This window comes from Garra rufa, chromosome 22, assembly GCF_049309525.1.
Source record: "Garra rufa chromosome 22, GarRuf1.0, whole genome shotgun sequence".
Lineage (NCBI taxonomy): Eukaryota > Metazoa > Chordata > Actinopteri > Cypriniformes > Cyprinidae > Garra > Garra rufa.
In genome coordinates this window covers 30,578,584-30,598,292 of record NC_133382.1, presented here as the reverse complement: position 1 = coordinate 30,598,292, position 19,709 = coordinate 30,578,584, and the positions used below count along the sequence as shown (strand labels likewise).

General features: G+C 36.3%; 3 protein-coding genes across 3 annotated transcripts; all 3 read right to left on the bottom strand.

Moving 5' to 3' along the window:
- Positions 1-1,830: 1,830 nt before the first annotated feature.
- On the bottom strand, positions 1,831-4,038 carry LOC141297476 (serine/threonine-protein kinase pim-1-like). The gene is made up of 8 exons (XM_073827904.1): positions 3,790-4,038; positions 3,450-3,642; positions 3,040-3,134; positions 2,870-2,920; positions 2,397-2,775; positions 2,149-2,298; positions 1,932-2,053; positions 1,831-1,842 (listed from the first exon to the last, which is right to left on the bottom strand). The coding sequence occupies exons 1-8, from the start codon at positions 4,036-4,038 to the stop codon at positions 1,831-1,833; spliced, it is 1,251 nt and encodes a 416-aa protein (XP_073684005.1).
- Positions 4,039-9,483: 5,445 nt separating this feature from the next.
- On the bottom strand, positions 9,484-11,731 carry LOC141297475 (serine/threonine-protein kinase pim-1-like). Its single transcript, XM_073827903.1, has 8 exons — positions 11,546-11,731; positions 11,227-11,419; positions 10,826-10,920; positions 10,656-10,706; positions 10,183-10,561; positions 9,908-10,084; positions 9,718-9,806; positions 9,484-9,588 (listed from the first exon to the last, which is right to left on the bottom strand). Exons 1-8 carry the CDS (start codon positions 11,729-11,731, stop codon positions 9,484-9,486), a joined length of 1,275 nt encoding a protein of 424 aa, XP_073684004.1.
- Positions 11,732-16,526: 4,795 nt separating this feature from the next.
- LOC141297472 (serine/threonine-protein kinase pim-1-like) lies at positions 16,527-18,773 on the bottom strand. Its single transcript, XM_073827902.1, has 8 exons — positions 18,546-18,773; positions 18,269-18,452; positions 17,864-17,958; positions 17,694-17,744; positions 17,226-17,604; positions 16,951-17,127; positions 16,761-16,849; positions 16,527-16,631 (listed from the first exon to the last, which is right to left on the bottom strand). Exons 1-8 carry the CDS (start codon positions 18,771-18,773, stop codon positions 16,527-16,529), a joined length of 1,308 nt encoding a protein of 435 aa, XP_073684003.1.
- Between the last annotated feature and the right edge of the window lie 936 nt (positions 18,774-19,709).

Sequence of the window (19,709 nt, the reverse complement as noted above, 5' to 3'; positions counted from 1 at the left end):
CAGGGCCCATACCAATAAAAGGTACCACACCACCAAGGAGGTGGGTGCTTGTTAATACAAATAAAAAAGAAGACAGCACACTCAGTAATAATTTCAGACTTTATTAGTTAGATGTTTTAATGATTGTAGGCTCTCCCGTACTCTCTGATCCTGCTTCTGCCTCATCTTCAATGGAAGTATTTTGGGTAAGTTGACCCACCCCCTGTATTTTGGAAATTGTAAACTTTTACTGTGATTTGACCATGTATTTTGGAACCCGTTTACTTTAAAAACAGTTTTTGGCTTGTCAAAGTAAAATTTTAGCATAACAGATGGTTGATGGTTGTTAAATTAAAGCAAATTTATCCAGGTCTAAAATATTTATGATACATATAGGTGATTTAGCAACATGTAAAACCATGCAAATCATTTAGCTAAATATTAGCGTGAATTGGTAAGCTAGCTAGTATTTTTTTTGCCAAAATGGCAGCTGTGGGGCAAAGTGAGTAATTCTGGTATTTAATGTAATATTACTGGTTTAGTTTATCATATAGGTCTACATATTATTTGTAGTTTATTTGATAGGGACAGTGTACAAGTGCACCAAATTCTTCTCTGATAAGAACCAGAAAATGCTTTTCATCACATTAGAATCAGATAAATCTTTCCACCTATAGTCGCTAATGGCCAACAAACTCTCTGTTAAGTCTGTTTTTTTGGAAGGTTACAACTTTAGTGTACAACATAATGTTCCAGAAATGAAAACAATTAAACATTGAAATTTTCATTTGGTTGGTTTTATTTTGGTAATGTTAACTTTATGAAGATAAATATGACTTTTTGTAAAAGTAAATTATTAAATTATTTTTTAAATAATTATGTATTTCACATGGGTTTGAATCTTACTATAAAAATGCTGGGTTGTTAGACATTTAATTTAATATTTTACAGCATAAATCTATATTATATACTAATAAACAGTCCTTTAGAATGTTTATATTATACATTTTTTAACTATTTATTGGCCTACTATTAATATATTTTTTAATAAAATATTATAAATATGATGTGTAATAGATTACTAGTGTCATCACAAGTGATTATAATGGGAAATACACCTAATTACAATAAATAAAATGAGAAAAACTGCTAAATATTCTTTGATTTACTTGATGACTTGTTGGAGCTTTGAATTTATGTTTGCAATTTTGAACTGCCTTGATCTTTCTCTCTTTGTCTGCTCTTTTGTGAAGGTTTTGTCTACAAAGTGTGCCAACAACAGCACATTTTGTTTTATTTATATTAGATCTAATCAGGTATAATAATTTGATTAGACATTCTAATTCTAACGTGGATATTTTGTTGTTAGGACTTTTAGAAGACCGAGAACAAATCATTACCGACAGAAATACAAAAACAAACTACCAAATTACTAATTCAGCGGATGAACCATTGACTGTAATGTGGATGTACTGCGTCTACCTGTTAACGCAACGAACTTCGTGAGCGGGCGCACAGATTGTGAGTGATGCTGCGGAGCGGGCGGAAAAACACGGAGCGGATTAGCGGAATCAGCGGATCTTTATCTTAGAAACCTCAAGAATGCAGTGGCTGTGATTGGACAAACAAAAAGGGGCAACCAAAAGAAGTATGTACATGTAAACAATATGTACACATCCCTCTGGAAGCAATACCGCCAGACGCTAATACTGCTTCCTCAAGCCAAGGCGCAAGACGCTACACAAGGCTTGCTCACCCCGCAAGACGCAAAAGCGAGAGAAGGGATGGAAGTGTCTCCCACTGCAGACCGCAAGACGCAAAGCTGCATAAGAGACGCCAACTGGAGTGGTCTTATAAGACGACCTGAAACAACAGAAAAAACAACAGGGTTTGACCTTTTGGTTTCTTCCGATGAGATTTTTTTTTTTTTTATCTGATCTCAGGTTCACTACCTTAAACCAGTTGTGGGACATGATTCGCCCCAGGCCAAGTCGCCGACTTGGCTTTTCATGGAGGAGAGCCCTGAGGAGGTGACAGCATTCTGTGCAGGAAGATGGGAAGGACATTTGAGAACCTTACACTTCGCATCTGCTCTATTTGACTGTTATTCTAAGCTGTAAGATGTTTCTGAATTAGTCTCACCTTTCGACAGGTCGGTTTTGGAGCAGCGCTTGTAATGCAGCCGGAACAGGTCGTAGTCACAGGGTAAATGTCCATACAACAATTCGAACATCACAACCCCTAGTGACCAGACCGTCGCTGGCCCGCCATAGTACCTCCCCATGCGCTGGTACTCTGGAGGGGAGTACGCTGCTGTGCCTGGAGGAGAGCGGAGATTGTATAATGTGTAAGTTTGCTTTAACACAGGAATGATCTGTATCAATTAGAATAGAAGAAATGAACTATATCATACATACCATGGTATGACCTGTACGGTGACCTCACCAGAATGTCCCCGCATCCGAAGTCAATCAGCTTGACGTTGGATGTCTCCCTGTTTATCAGGAGGTTCTCCAGTTTTATGTCACGGTGGAGCACTCCGCGGAGGAAGCACGTGTTTGCAGCCTGAGCCACCTGCCACATGATCCGCCTTGTTGTTTCTTCGTTGAGGCGTCCACCGTGACGCCTGATGAACTCCTCCAGATTCTCACAGGGACAGGGACATTCGAGGACCATGACGAAGTGGTCGGGGTGGTCCGTCCAGTCCAGCAGCCTGATGATTTCTGGCACGCTGGGACCTTTATTAGCCAGGATGGTGAGGGCGATTTCTTTTGGAAGGGGGTTTGGATGATCGGGCTAGAGGAATAGAGTTTTTATGATGGTGGTTTCCCAAATAGGGACTTGTGTTAATGTTATACAGTATATTGTTTATATAGTGCAATGTACTTACAATGACAATACATTCCATGTCCTTTGTCTTCGTGACATATTTCACAGCCACCTGATGAGCAAAACAAAAAACTTAATTTAAGAAATGCAAAAAGGGCTAAGAGTATAGGATGAAGCTAAAACAGAACAAACACTTGCTGGCTTGTTAATGCGTTATTTATATTTACTTACTTTAAGATCATCACACAAACGTCTCCCTTCGTACACCACGCCGAATCCACCTTTCCCCAGCTGATCACCCACAGTGTAGCGGCTGAAGATGTAGTCTATTAAAAAATAAAATAACATGGAATTGTGATGTGTCAGGCAGTATTCACAATAAAACTAACTTTCATGTAATTATACATTTGAATGACTGGATGAATGTTTGAACACATTAGTACTGTACATATAGACATAAAACAGTAATGTTTTACCATGTCATGGAATACAGATCTAATCATGGCCTTGAAGTGGATTTTGGTTTCAACATGTGCTGATGTGCATTTTGATATTGTGTTTGATCATATTAGTTTTTATATGATCAAAGTAGAGTTGTTTAGAAACAAAACACATTCTCATAACATGGTTGTGTGATTTACCATCACTACTTCTTCCAGCCCATGCCACCTTCCTCTTCTCTTCCTCATCCTGCTGCTGCTGCACCTCTCCCTGAACTGAGCTGCTCTCTGGAGGCTGTTTTTTGGCAGCTCGAAAGAAAGAGTGAAGCCTCTGCCACCACTTCTTACTCTTTCTTTTCTCCTCAACTCTCCCTGCCTCTTTCCTCTCCTTCTCCTCCTCCTTCCTTTCCTTCTCCTCACCTTCCTCCTCTCCTACTCCTGCTCCATCTCCTCTTACTCCTCCTTCCTCCTCTCCTACTCCTGCTCCATCTCCTCTTACTCCTCCTTCCTCCTCTCCTACTCCTGCTCCATCTCCTCTTACTCCTCCTTCCTCCTCTCCTACTCCTGCTCCATCTCCTCTTACTCCTCCTTCCTCCTCTCCTACTCCTGCTCCATCTCCTCTTACTCCTCCTTCCTCCTCTCCTCCTCCTCCAGCACCAACAGGGGTCTCATCGCGGGGATGAGGATGTTGAACCGCCATGTTGGTGCTGGGTTTTGGGGGTGCACTAAGATGTTGTTCGCACACCTCGACAATTGTAAGCGGACTGACTTTAGTACCTCGCTGTCCCATCGCTGTGCAAACTCACTGATCTCTACAAATCTCTACAAACCCACAAATAATGTCAAATTAGCATATCGTAACAAAATCTGTATTGCAAACTATATTGTATACGTACCGTTATTGTTGTCTTTACCGTTGGCATAACAACGCAAAGGCATTGCCATAGAAACCAGCGCACATTCCGTAAAAGGAAAGACCGCTTATGGACAAATCAGATATGAAACAAGGTTATTATAGTTTTGCTTTTTAAAATTCGTTTTACTTTAATATATTTTCAAATTTGCAATAACATTTAGTTCATTAACAATTTTGTTAGTTTTAGTTTCGTTTTTATTTTTGTGAACACATTTCTTTTATATATTTTACATTTTTTTAAATAGTTTTTATATATTTTAGTTTCAGTTTTAGTTCGAGTTTTTTTTTAGATCAAATCGAGATCACGATTTCTCCTCAATTCGAAACTATGCAAAATATCAGTTGCTGCAGTCTATTTAAAATTGTTTAATTCGTTTAAATTAATTATTAAACATTTAATACATAATATATGTATTTAAAATATATTTAATACACCAATTTTATATAATAAATCTATGAAAAAGTGGTTTGAATTAATAAATGTTCATAAAATCATAATCATGAATCAGCGTTTTTGAATCAATCTCTATTCAATGACAAATACATTTTTTAACAGTTACTTGTTTCCACCTAGTGGCGACACAATGCAATTGACACAAACGTTATTTGAAGCGCCAATTACTTTCAAAAGATGAAGTGCTTTATTTTATCTCTACCATAGACATCAATGTTTATATCTAAACTAGGACCTTTAATCCCAGTATTGCTTTGATAATATTTATATAATAATTTGTCTAAATTCAGTAAATATATTTGGTATAAAAGAACAATGAATGCATATAATTTTTAGTTTGGTAACTTATCTAATGCAGTGATATTTCTGTGGTTTATATCCAAATACTTTTTGGGCTATATGACAAGACAAAAACTCTGGTAAACATGTCTTTATTTATTTATTGCAAGAAAAAAAGAATTTTATGAATTTTGGCTTTATAACTCGCAATTGCGTGTTTATATCTCACAATATCTCAGAAGAAAAGTCAGAATTGTGAGTTTGTATCATGCAGTTGTGAGACAGTTGCAATAACCTTTTTTAATTTTCTATTCAGTGGTGGAAACGGGCTTCCACAGAAATCGGCAGCAGCACCACTACTCATTATTATTTCTCCAAATGGTCTGTCTCCTCCTATACCGTTTGTGGTATTGACTAACAAGTGTGTAGCAAATAAACCTGCTATTGGTCTGCTAAAAGCTCACAATTGTGAGTTTATATCATGAAGTTCTGAGAAAAAAGTCAGAATTGCGAGTTTATAAGTGTAGCAGGTGTCGATTTATAAATTGTGTTTTTATTAATTCACTCAAAATCCTTATGTTCCTCTGTTGTAATTAATATGTTTATCTCTATATGTGGGAAAAGAAAAGGAGAAGGGGTGTTTAGTTTTTCGATGGGTTCCACGCGCGTTGGCGCGGTGACGTCATTGGCGCGCTGCACGCTCTTGCTTCAGTCCGCGGGAGGTCTGAGCAGAGCGACGTATGCATTTTGTTCAATCCTGTTCAAAAACATGTAAAAATGGAAATAATCACTACATACGATGTTACGCTGACTAAATGAGTTACATGAATATGTTGACTTTCTTTGGAACCGAGTTTAAAGTTGTTTTACCTGCAAAAGTGTAGTTTTAATCGAGGGAACGCAGTGTGACGTTGTCAGTGTAAAAGTTGGCCTGTGAAGCGTGACTGCTGATTTCTTTTTTGTGTGGATGTTTAGCAGGAGCAGGCAAGATTGTACAACGAATAATTAACTGCATGTTTTCTACTTATGCAGGTACAGTTTTTCATGTATTTTCATGGTTTCTTTGTATGTGTTCAAACTTTGTATATATAAAATGCTGTAAACTTTGTATTAAGAAAAGTGTTTTATACAAGATATATTTACAGTCATGATGCAGATACAGTCATGTTGTACTTGAAGTGATTTATTAGTGATTAGTGATTATTACTTGTGTATATATGAAATTTTCTGTATTGTGAACTCTTGCTTCAGTCCGCGGGGGGTCTGAGCAGGCAAGATTGTACAACGAATAATTAACTGCATGTTTTCTACTTCTGCAGAAAAGACACCATAAAATACAACTCAACCAGCAGACTGACTCCGGTGTTTATTTCCCTACACACAACACAACGCAGAGGGGTAGCCGAGCCGGCTACATAAGGTCAAAACTGCAAAACAGACTCACAATTGTGACTTTTTTTCTCAGAGTTTATATCTTACAATCACTTTATAACACAATAGTAAGTTATTATATTAGAATTGTGATATATAAACTCGCAATTCTGAGAACATAACAGTCTTTTTGCCCCCTCAAAATTTTCATAAGGTCAGAATTGTGAGATATAAAACTTGCGAATAAAAAAAGAATTGCGACTTTTTTTAGTAATTTTTACTAAACTTATTTCTCACAGTTGCGAGTTTATATCTTGCATTTTTGACTTTATAACTCACAACTGAGAGTTTCTATCTCACAATTCTGACAAACTCGCAATTCAGGATTGTAAGAAAGTCAGAATTGCTAGTTTATAAAGCTTGTCTTGCAATTCTGAGAAATGCAAAGTCAGATTTGCAAAATATAAACTCACAATTGTGATTTTTTTTTTTCCCCTCAGAATTTAAAGTTTAGATCTTGCAGTCATGACCAGGGCCGTTCACAAAAAAAGGGGCAACAAGGAGGTTTCTGAAATGTGTACTGTGGTATTTTTATGCTTTAGTACAGTCAAAACATTACATGCAGCACCCATCTGAAAAAAAAATCTGATAATACAATTGCAGTCTATGGAAGCCTGTTTCTACCACTGATAAAAAAAAACAAAAAACTTGACTGCGACTTTTTATCTCAGTTTTTTTTTTTTTTTTTTTTTTGCAATTGCAAGTTTATCTCAAAATTCTGACTTTTTTTCTCAGAATTATGTGATACTAACTTGAAATTCAGACTTTTTACTCAGAATTGTGAGAAATAAACTTGCTTATAAAATCAGAATTCTGAGATAAAGTCAGAATTGTAAGATATAAATTCGCAATTTTTAGTTATAAAGTCAGAATTGTGAGATATAACTCGCGATTGTGAGTTTATATCACGCAATTGTAAAAAGGTCGAAATTGTGACTTTTTTCCTCAGAATTGCAAGTTTATCTCCTGCATTTATGGCTTTATAACACACAATTGCGAGTTATATCAGAATTGTGAGATAAACTCGCAAATTTGAGTTATAAAGTCAGAAATGTAAGTTTACATCACAATTCTAACTATAACTCAAATTTGCAAGTTTTTGATCTAACAAAACAGAAGAATTGCGAGTTTTTATTTAGTAATTTTTACTAAACTTACTTATTATTTCTCCAAGTCGCGGGTTTCTGCAATTCTGACTTTATAACTCACAACTGAGAGTTTATATCTCACAATTCTGTTTATAAAGAGACAAACTCGCAATTCAGGATTGTAAAGTCAGAATTGCTAGTTTATAAAATCAGAATTGCAAGACAAACGTGCAATTCAAACATGCAAAATCAGAATTGCAAGATATAAACTCACAATTGTGATTTTTTTTTTTTCTCAGAATTGAAAGTTTATATCTTGCAATCATGACCAGGGCCGTTCACATGCATTTTGAGGGGCAGGGCCCATACCAATAAAAGGTACCACACCACCAAGGAGGTGGGTGCTTGTTAATACAAATAAAAAAGAAGACAGCACACTCAGTAATAATTACAGACTTTATTAGTTAGATGTTTTAATGATTGTAGGCTCTCCCGTACTCTCTGATCCTGCTTCTGCCTCATCTTCAATGGAAGTATTTTGGGTAAGTTGACCCACCCTCTGTATTTTGAAAATTGTAAACTTTTACTGTGATTTGACCATGTATTTTGGAACCCGTTTACTTTAAAAACAGTTTTTGGCTTGTCAAAGTAAAATTTTAGCATAACAGATGGTTGATGGTTGTTAAATTAAAGCAAATTTATCCAGGTCTAAAATATTTATGATACATATAGGTGATTTAGCAACATGTAAAACCATGCAAATCATTTAGCTAAATATTAGCGTGAATTGGTAGGCTAGCTAGTATTTTTTTCGCCAAAATGGCAGCTGTGGGGCAAAGTGAGTAGTTAGGGTAAATCTCTGAATTCTGGTATTTAACGTAATATTACTGGTTTAGTTTATCATATAGGTCTACATATTATTTGTAGTTTATTTGATAGGGACAGTGTACAAGTGCACCAAATTCTTCTCTGATAAGAACCAGAAAATGCTTTTCATCACATTATAATCAGATAAATCTTTCCACCTATAGTCGCTAATGGCCAACAAACTCTCTGTTTAGTCTGTTTTTTTGGAAGGTTACAACTTTAGTGTACAACATATTGTTCCAGAAATGAAAACAATTAAACATTGAAATTTTCATTTGGTTGGTTTTATTTTGGTAATGTTAACTTTACGAAGATAAATATGACTTTTTGTAAAAGTAAATTATTAAATTATTTTTTAAATAATTATGTATTTCACATGGGTTTGAATCTTACTATAAAAATGCTGGGTTGTTAGACATTTAATTTAATATTTTACAGCATAAATCTATATTATATACTAATAAACAGTCATTTAGAATGTTTATATTATACATTTTTTAACTATTTATAGGCCTACTATTAATATTTTTTTAAATAAAATATTATAAATATGATGTGTAATAGATTACTAGTGTCATCACAAGTGATTATAATGAGAAATACACCTAATTACAATAAAATGAGAAAAACTGGTAAATATTCTTTGATTTACTTGATGACTTGTTGGAGCTTTGAATTTATGTTTGCAATTTTGAACTGCCTTGATCTTTCTCTCTTTGTCTGCTCTTTTGTGAAGGTTTTGTCTACAAAGTGTGCCAACAACAGCACATTTTGTTTTATTTATATTAGATCTAATCAGGTATAATAATTTGATTAGACATTCTAATTCTAACGTGGATATTTTGTTGTTAGGACTTTTAGAAGACCGAGAACAAATCATTACCGACAGAAATACAAAAACAAACTACCAAATTACTAATTCAGCGGATGAACCATTGACTGTAATGTGGATGTACTGCGTCTACCTGTTAACGCAACGAACTTCGTGAGCGGGCGCACAGATTGTGAGTGATGCTGCGGAGCGGGCGGAAAAACACGGAGCGGATTAGCGGAATCAGCGGATCTTTATCTTAGAAACCTCAAGAATGCAGTGGCTGTGATTGGACAAACAAAAAGGGGCAACCAAAAGAAGTATGTACATGTAAACAATATGTACACATCCCTCTGGAAGCAATACCGCCAGACGCTAATACTGCTTCCTCAAGCCAAGGCGCAAGACGCTACACGAGGCTTGCTCACCCCGCAAGACGCAAAAGCGAGAGAAGGGATGGAAGTGTCTCCCACTGCAGACCGCAAGACGCAAAGCTGCATAAGAGACGCCAACTGGAGTGGTCTTATAAGACGACCTGAAACAACAGAAAAAACAACAGGGTTTGACCTTTTGGTTTCTTCCTATGAGATTTTATTTTTTTTATCTGATCTCAGGTTCACTACCTTAAACCAGTTGTGGGACATGATTCGCCCCAGGCCAAGTCGCCGACTTGGCTTTTCATGGAGGAGAGCCCTGAGGAGGTGACAGCATTCTGTGCAGGAAGATGGGAAGGACATTTGAGAACCTTACACTTCGCATCTGCTCTATTTGACTGTTATTCTAAGCTGTAAGATGTTTCTGAATTAGTCTCACCTTTCGACAGGTCGGTTTTGGAGCAGCGCTTGTAATGCAGCCGGAACAGGTCGTAGTCACAGGGTAAATGTCCATACAACAATTCGAACATCACAACCCCTAGTGACCAGACCGTCGCTGGCCCGCCATAGTACCTCCCCATGCGCTGGTACTCTGGAGGGGAGTACGCTGCTGTGCCTGGAGGAGAGCGGAGATTGTATAATGTGTAAGTTTGCTTTAACACAGGAATGATCTGTATCAATTAGAATAGAAGAAATGAACTATATCATACATACCATGGTATGACCTGTACGGTGACCTCACCAGAATGTCCCCGCATCCGAAGTCAATCAGCTTGACGTTGGATGTCTCCCTGTTTATCAGGAGGTTCTCCAGTTTTATGTCACGGTGGAGCACTCCGCGGAGGAAGCACGTGTTTGCAGCCTGAGCCACCTGCCACATGATCCGCCTTGTTGTTTCTTCGTTGAGGCGTCCACCGTGACGCCTGATGAACTCCTCCAGATTCTCACAGGGACAGGGACATTCGAGGACCATGACGAAGTGGTCGGGGTGGTCCGTCCAGTCCAGCAGCCTGATGATTTCTGGCACGCTGGGACCTTTATTAGCCAGGATGGTGAGGGCGATTTCTTTTGGAAGGGGGTTTGGATGATCGGGCTAGAGGAATAGAGTTTTTATGATGGTGGTTTCCCAAATAGGGACTTGTGTTAATGTTATACAGTATATTGTTTATATAGTGCAATGTACTTACAATGACAATACATTCCATGTCCTTTGTCTTCGTGACATATTTCACAGCCACCTGATGAGCAAAACAAAAAACTTAATTTAAGAAATGCAAAAAGGGCTAAGAGTATAGGATGAAGACAAGACAGAACAAACATTTGCTGGCTTGTTAATGCGTTATTTATATTTACTTACTTTAAGATCATCACACAAACGTCTCCCTTCGTACACCACGCCGAATCCACCTTTCCCCAGCTGATCACCCACAGTGTAGCGGCTGAAGATGTAGTCTATTAAAAAATAAATAACATGGAATTGTGATGTGTCAGGCAGTATTCACAATAAAACTTTCATGTAATTATACATTTTAATGACTATAAGAATGTTTGAACACATTAGTACTGTACATATAGACATAAAACAGTAATGTTTTACCATGTCATGGAATACAGATCTAATCATGGCCTTGAAGTGGATTTTGGATTTTACATGTGCTGATGTGCATTTTGATATTGTGAGCATATTAGTTTTTATATGATCAAAGTAGAGTTGTTTAGAAACAAAACACATTGTCATAACATGGTTGTGTGATTTACCATCACTACTTCTTCCAGCCCATGCCACCTTCCTCTTCTCTTCCTCATCCTGCTGCTGCTGCACCTCTCCCTGAACTGAGCTGCTCTCTGGAGGCTGTTTTTTGGCAGCTCGAAAGAAAGAGTGAAGCCTCTGCCACCACTTCTTACTCTTTCTTTTCTCCTCAACTCTCCCTGCCTCTTTCCTCTCCTTCTCCTCCTCCTTCCTTTCCTTCTCCTCACCTTCCTCCTCTCCTACTCCTGCTCCATCTCCTCTTACTCCTCCTTCCTCCTCTCCTACTCCTGCTCCATCTCCTCTTACTCCTCCTTCCTCCTCTCTTACTCCTGCTCCATCTCCTCCTACTCCTCCTCCCTCTTCTCCTCCTCCTCCAGCACCAACAGGGGTCTCATCGCGGGGATGAGGATGTTGAACCGCCATGTTGGTGCTGGGTTTTGGGGGTGCACTAAGATGTTGTTCGCACACCTCGACAATTGTAAGCGGACTGACTTTAGTACCTCGCTGTCCCATCGCTGTGCAAACTCACTGATCTCTACAAATCTCTACAAACCCACAAATAATGTCAAATTAGCATATCGTAACAAAATCTGTATTGCAAACTATATTGTATACGTACCGTTATTGTTGTCTTTACCGTTGGCATAACAACGCAAAGGCATTGCCATAGAAACCAGCGCTCATTCCGTAAAAGGAAAGACAGCTTATGGACAAATCAGATATGAAACAAGGTTATTATAGTTTTGCTTTTTAAAATTCGTTTTACTTTAATATATTTTCAAATTTGCAATAACATTTAGTTCATTAACAATTTTGTTAGTTTTAGTTTCGTTTTTATTTTTGTGAACACATTTCTTTTATATATTTTACATTTTTTTTAAATAGTTTTTTTTATAGTTTTTATATTATATATATATTATATATATATATTTATATTATATATATTTTAGTTTCAGTTTTAGTTCGAGTTTTTTTTTTTAGATCAAATCGAGATCACGATTTCTCCTCAATTCGAAACTATGCAAAATATCAGTTGCTGCAGTCTATTTAAAATTGTTTAATTCGTTTAAATTAATTATTAAACATTTAATACATAATATATGTATTTAAAATATATTTAATACACCAATTTTATATAATAAATCTATGAAAAAGTGGTTTGAATTAATAAATGTTCATAAAATCATAATCATGAATCAGCGTTTTTGAATCAATCTCTATTCAATGACAAATACATTTTTTAACAGTTACTTGTTTCCACCTAGTGGCGACACAATGCAATTGACACAAACGTTATTTGAAGCGCCAATTACTTTCAAAAGATGAAGTGCTTTATTTTATCTCTACCATAGACATCAATGTTTATATCTAAACTAGGACCTTTAATCCCAGTATTGCTGTGATAATATTTATATAATAATTTGTCTAAATTCAGTAAATATATTTGGTATAAAAGAACAATGAATGCATATAATTTTTAGTTTGGTAACTTATCTAATGCAGTGATATTTCTGTGGTTTATATCCAAATACTTTTTGGGCTATATGACAAGACAACATGTCTTTATTTATTTATTGCAAGAAAAAAAGAATTTTATGAATTTTGGTTTATAACTCGCAATTGCGTGTTTATATCTCACAATATCTCAGAAGAAAAGTCAGAATTGTGAGTTTGTATCATGCAATTGTGAGACAGTTGCAATAACCTTTTTTAATTTTCTATTCAGTGGTGGAAACGGGCTTCCACAGAAATCGGCAGCAGCACCACTACTCATTATTATTTCTCCAAATGGTCTGTCTCCTCCTATACCGTTTGTGGTATTGACTAATAAGTGTGTAGCAAATAAACCTGCTATTGGTCTGCTAAAAGCTCACAATTGTGAGTTTATATCATGAAGTTCTGAGAAAAAAGTCAGAATTGCGAGTTTATCAGGTCAAAACTGCAAAACAGACTCACAATTGTGACTTTTTTCTCAGAATTGCGAGTTTATATCTTACAATCACTTTATAACACAATAGCAAGTTATTATATTAGAATTGTGATATATAAACTCGCAATTCTGAGAACATAACAGTCTTTTTGCCCCCTCAAAATTTTCATAAGGTCAAAATAAGGTCAGAATTGTGAGATATAAAACTCGCGAATAAAAAAAGAATTGCGACTTTTTTTAGTAATTTTTACTAAACTTACTTATTTCTCACAGTTGCGAGTTTATATCTTGCATTTTTGACTTTATAACTCACAACTGAGAGTTTATATCTCACAATTCTGACAAACTCGCAATTCAGGATTGTAAGAAAGTCAGAATTGCTAGTTTATAAAGTTTGTCTTGCAATTCTGAGAAATGCAAAGTCAGATTTGCAAAATATAAACTCACAATTGTGATTTTTTTTTCCCCTCAGAATTTAAAGTTTAGATCTTGCAGTCATGACCAGGGCCGTTCACAAAAAAAGGGGCAACAAGGAGGTTTCTGAAATGTGTACTGTGGTATTTTTATGCTTTAGTACAGTCAAAACATTACATGCAGCACCCATCTGAAAAAAAAATCTGATTAAACAATTGCAGTCTATGGAAGCCTGTTTCTACCACTGATAAAAAAAAAAAATAAAATAAATAAAAAACTTGACTGCGACTTTTTATCTCAGTTTTTTTTTGTTTTGTTTTTGCAATTGCAAGTTTATCTCAAAATTCTGACTTTTTTTCTCAGAATTACGTGATACTAACTTGAAATTCAGACTTTTTACTCAGAATTGTGAGAAATAAACTTGCTTATAAAATCAGAATTTTGAGATAAAGTCAGAATTGTAAGATATAAATTCGCAATTTTTAGTTATAAAGTCAGAATTGTGAGATATAACTCGCGATTGTGAGTTTATATCACGCAATTGTAAAAAGGTCGAAATTGTGACTTTTTTCCTCAGAATTGCAAGTTTATCTCCTGCATTTATGGCTTTATAACACACAATTGCGAGTTATATCAAAATTGTGAGATATAAACTTGCGATTGTGAGTTATAAAGTCAGTATTGTGAGATATAAACTCGCAATTTTGAGTTTAAAAAGTCAGAATTGTGATATAAACTCACAATTGTTTTTTTCTCTGTATTGCGAGTTTATCTCTTGCATTTATGGCTTTATAATACACAGTTGCGAGTTATATCAGAATTGTGAGATAAAAACTCACAAATTTGAGTTATAAAGTCAGAAATGTAAGTTTACATCACAATTCTAACTTTATAACTCAAATTTGCAAGTTTTTGATCTAACAAAACAGAAGAATTGCGAGTTTTTATTTAGTAATTTTTACTAAACTTACTTATTATTTCTCCAAGTCGCGGGGTTTCTGCAATTCTGACTTTATAACTCACAACTGAGAGTTTATATCTCACAATTCTGTTTATAAAGAGACAAACTCGCAATTCAGGATTGTAAAGTCAGAATTGCTAGTTTATAAAATCAGAATTGCAAGACAAACGTGCAAAATCAGAATTGCAAGATATAAACTCACAATTGTGATTTTTTTTTTTTTTTTCTCAGAATTGAAAGTTTATATCTTGCAATCATGACCAGGGCCGTTCACATGCATTTTGAGGGGCAGGGCCCATACCAATAAAAGGTACCACACCACCAAGGAGGTGGGTGCTTGTTAATACAAATAAAAAAGAAGACAGCACACTCAGTAATAATTACAGACTTTATTAGTTAGATGTTTTAATGATTGTAGGCTCTCCCGTACTCTCTGATCCTGCTTCTGCCTCATCTTCAATGGAAGTATTTTGGGTAAGTTGACCCACCCCCTGTATTTTGGAAATTGTAAACTTTTACTGTGATTTGACCATGTATTTTGGAACCCGTTTACTTTAAAAACAGTTTTTGGCTTGTCAAAGTAAAATTTTAGCATAACAGATGGTTGATGGTTGTTAAATTAAAGCAAATTTATCCAGGTCTAAAATATTTATGATACATATAGGTGATTTAGCAACATGTAAAACCATGCAAATCATTTAGCTAAATATTAGCGTGAATTGGTAAGCTAGCTAGTATTTTTTTCGCCAAAATGGCAGCTGTGGGGCAAAGTGAGTAGTTAGGGTAAATCTCTGAATTCTGGTATTTAATGTAATATTACTGGTTTAGTTTATCATATAGGTCTACATATTATTTGTAGTTTATTTGATATGGACAGTGTACAAGTGCACCAAATTCTTCTCTGATAAGAACCAGAAAATGCTTTTCATCACATTATAATCAGATAAATCTTTCCACCTATAGTCGCTAATGGCCAACAAACTCTCTGTTTAGTCTGTTTTTTTGGAAGGTTACAACTTTAGTGTACAACATATTGTTCCAGAAATGAAAACAATTAAACATTGAAATTTTCATTTGGTTGGTTTTATTTTGGTAATGTTAACTTTATGAAGATAAATATGACTTTTTGTAAAAGTAAATTATTAAATTATTTTTTAAATAATTATGTATTTCACATGGGTTTGAATCTTACTATAAAAATGCTGGGTTGTAAGACATTTAATTTAATATTTTACAGCATAAATCTATATTATATACTAATAAACAGTCATTTAGAATGTTTATATTATACATTTTTTAACTATTTATAGGCCTACTATTAATATTTTTTTAAATAAAATATTATAAATATGATGTGTAATAGATTACTAGTATCATCACAAGTGATTATAATGGGAAATACACCTAATTACAATAAATAAAATGAGAAAAACTGCTAAATATTCTTTGATTTACTTGATGACTTGTTGGAGCTTTGAATTTATGTTTGCAATTTTGAACTGCCTTGATCTTTCTCTCTTTGTCTGCTCTTTTGTGAAGGTTTTGTCTACAAAGTGTGCCAACAACAGCACATTTTGTTTTATTTATATTAGATCTAATCAGGTATAATAATTTGATTAGACATTCTAATTCTAACGTGGATATTTTGTTGTTAGGACTTTTAGAAGACCGAGAACAAATCATTACCGACAGAAATACAAAAACAAACTACCAAATTACTAATTCAGCGGATGAACCATTGACTGTAATGTGGATGTACTGCGTCTACCTGTTAACGCAACGAACTTCGTGAGCGGGCGCACAGATTGTGAGTGATGCTGCGGAGCGGGCGGAAAAACACGGAGCGGATTAGCGGAATCAGCGGATCTTTATCTTAGAAACCTCAAGAATGCAGTGGCTGTGATTGGACAAACAAAAAGGGGCAACCAAAAGAAGTATGTACATGTAAACAATATGTACACATCCCTCTGGAAGCAATACCGCCAGACGCTAATACTGCTTCCTCAAGCCAAGGCGCAAGACGCTACACGAGGCTTGCTCACCCCGCAAGACGCAAAAGCGAGAGAAGGGATGGAAGTGTCTCCCACTGCAGACCGCAAGACGCAAAGCTGCATAAGAGACGCCAACTGGAGTGGTCTTATAAGACGACCTGAAACAACAGAAAAAACAACAGGGTTTGACCTTTTGGTTTCTTCCTATGAGATTTTATTTTTTTTATCTGATCTCAGGTTCACTACCTTAAACCAGTTGTGGGACATGATTCGCCCCAGGCCAAGTCGCCGACTTGGCTTTTCATGGAGGAGAGCCCTGAGGAGGTGACAGCATTCTGTGCAGGAAGATGGGAAGGACATTTGAGAACCTTACACTTCGCATCTGCTCTATTTGACTGTTATTCTAAGCTGTAAGATGTTTCTGAATTAGTCTCACCTTTCGACAGGTCGGTTTTGGAGCAGCGCTTGTAATGCAGCCGGAACAGGTCGTAGTCACAGGGTAAACGTCCATACAACAATTCGAACATCACAATCCCTAGTGACCAGACCGTCGCTGGCCCGCCATAGTACCTCCCCATGCGCTGGTACTCTGGAGGGGAGTACGCTGCTGTGCCTGGAGGAGAGCGGAGATTGTATAATGTGTAAGTTTGCTTTAACACAGGAATGATCTGTATCAATTAGAGTAGAAGAAATGAACTATATCATACATACCATGGTATGACCTGTACGGTGACCTCACCAGAATGTCCCCGCATCCGAAGTCAATCAGCTTGACGTTGGATGTCTCCCTGTTTATCAGGAGGTTCTCCAGTTTTATGTCACGGTGGAGCACTCCGCGGAGGAAGCACGTGTTTGCAGCCTGAGCCACCTGCCACATGATCCGCCTTGTTGTTTCTTCGTTGAGGCGTCCACCGTGACGCCTGATGAACTCCTCCAGATTCTCACAGGGACAGGGACATTCGAGGACCATGACGAAGTGGTCGGGGTGGTCCGTCCAGTCCAGCAGCCTGATGATTTCTGGCACGCTGGGACCTTTATTAGCCAGGATGGTGAGGGCGATTTCTTTTGGAAGGGGGTTTGGATGATCGGGCTAGAGGAATAGAGTTTTTATGATGGTGGTTTCCCAAATAGGGACTTGTGTTAATGTTATATATTGTTTATATAGTGCAATGTACTTACAATGACAATACATTCCATGTCCTTTGTCTTCGTGACATATTTCACAGCCACCTGATGAGCAAAACAAAAAACTTGATTTAAGAAATGCAAAAAGGGCTAAGAGTATAGGATGAAGACAAGACAGAACAAACATTTGCTGGCTTGTTAATGCGTTATTTATATTTACTTACTTTAAGATCATCACACAAACGTCTCCCTTCGTACACCACGCCGAATCCACCTTTCCCCAGCTGATCACCCACAGTGTAGCGGCTGAAGATGTAGTCTATTAAAAATTAAATAACATGGAATTGTGATGTGTCAGGCAGTATTCACAATAAAACTAACTTTCATGTAATTATACATTTGAATGACTGGATGAATGTTTGAACACATTAGTACTGTACACATAGACATAAAACAGTAATGTTTTACCATGTCATGGAATACAGATCTAATCATGGCCTTGAAGTGGATTTTGGCTTCAACATGTGCTGATGTGCATTTTGATATTGTGAGCATATTAGTTTTTATATGATCAAAGTAGAGTTGTTTAGAAACAAAACACATTGTCATAACATGGTTGTGTGATTTACCATCACTACTTCTTCCAGCCCATGCCACCTTCCTCTTCTCTTCCTCATCCTGCTGCTGCTGCACCTCTCCCTGAACTGAGCTGCTCTCTGGAGGCTGTTTTTTGGCAGCTCGAAAGAAAGAGTGAAGCTTCTGCCACCACTTCTTACTCTTTCTTTTCTCCTCAGCTCTCCCTGCCTCTTTCCTCTCCTTCTCCTCCTCCTTCCTTTCCTTCTCCTCACCTTCCTCCTCTCCTACTCCTGCTCCATCTCCTCTTACTCCTCCTTCCTCCTCTCCTACTCCTGCTCCATCTCTTCTTAGTCCTCCTTCCTCCTCTCTTACTCCTGCTCCATCTCTTCTTACTCCTCCTTCCTCTTCTCCTCCTCCTCCAGCACCAACAGGGGTCTCATCGCGGGGATGAGGATGTTGAACCGCCATGTTGGTGCTGGGTTTTGGGGGTGCACTAAGATGTTGTTCGCACACCTCGACAATTGTAAGCGGACTGACTTTAGTACCTCGCTGTCCCATCGCTGTGCAAACTCACTGATCTCTACAAATCTCTACAAACCCACAAATAATGTAAGAATGGCATATTCTAACAACATCTGTATCGCAAACTATATCGTATACGTACCGTTATTGTTGTTTTTACCGTTGGTATAACAACGCAACGGCATTGCCATAGAAACCAGCGCACATTCCATAAAAGGAAAGACCACTTATGGACAAATCGGATATGAATTATGAACCAAGCTTTATTATAGTTTTGCTTTTTAAAATTCGTTTTACTTTAATATATTTTCAAATTTGCAATAAAATGTAGTTTAATTTTTATTAGTTTCATTAACAATTTTGTTAGTTTTAGTTTCGTTTTTATTTTTGTGAACACATTTCTATTTAGTTCTTATATATTTTAGTTTCAGTTTTAGTTTGAGTTTTTTAGAGATCAAATCGAGATCACGATTTCTCCGCAATTCGAAACTAAGCAAAAAAGTTGCTGCAGTGTTTAAAAATTGTTTAATTCGTTTAAATGAATTATTAAACATTCAATACATAATATATGTATTTAAAATATACTATATTTAATACAACAATTTTATATAATAAATCTATGGAAAAAGTGGTTTGAATTAATAAATGTTCATAAAATTATAATCATGAATCAGCGTTTTTTAATCAGTCTCTGTTCAATGACAAATACATTTTTTAACAGTTACTTGTGTCCACCTAGTGGCGACATAATGCAATTGACACAAACGTTATTTGAAGCAAGTAGTTGAAGCAATTACTTTCAAAAGATGAAGTGCTTTATTTTATCTCTACCATAGACATCAATGTTTATATCTAAACTAGGACCTTTAATCCCAGTATTGCTGTGATAATATTTATATAATAATTTGTCTAAATTCAGTAAATATATTTGGTATAAAAGAACAATGAATGCATATAATTTTTAGTTTGGTA

Excerpts from the sequence above, each read along its gene's own strand:
- LOC141297476 (XM_073827904.1), bottom strand. The coding sequence starts at position 4,038 with ATGGGACAGCGAGGTACTAAAGTCAGTCCGCTTACAATTGTCGAGGTG. Across the intron at positions 3,135-3,449 it reads GGCTGGAAGAAGTAGTGATG|ACTACATCTTCAGCCGCTAC; the intron begins GTAAATCACACA and ends ATTTTTTAATAG. Across the intron at positions 2,054-2,148 it reads GTTCCGGCTGCATTACAAGC|GTTCTCAAATGTCCTTCCCA; the intron begins GCTGCTCCAAAA and ends GCGAAGTGTAAG.
- LOC141297475 (XM_073827903.1), bottom strand. The coding sequence starts at position 11,731 with ATGGGACAGCGAGGTACTAAAGTCAGTCCGCTTACAATTGTCGAGGTG. Across the intron at positions 11,420-11,545 it reads TAGGAGGAGATGGAGCAGGA|GAGAAGGAGAGGAAAGAGGC; the intron begins GTAAGAGAGGAG and ends AGGAAGGAGGAG. Across the intron at positions 9,589-9,717 it reads TGTCCCACAACTGGTTTAAG|CTTTGCGTCTTGCGGTCTGC; the intron begins GTAGTGAACCTG and ends TCTCTTATGCAG.
- LOC141297472 (XM_073827902.1), bottom strand. The coding sequence starts at position 18,773 with ATGGGACAGCGAGGTACTAAAGTCAGTCCGCTTACAATTGTCGAGGTG. Across the intron at positions 17,128-17,225 it reads ACCGTACAGGTCATACCATG|GCACAGCAGCGTACTCCCCT; the intron begins GTATGTATGATA and ends GCTCTCCTCCAG. Across the intron at positions 16,850-16,950 it reads CAAAACCGACCTGTCGAAAG|AATGCTGTCACCTCCTCAGG; the intron begins GTGAGACTAATT and ends CTTCCTGCACAG.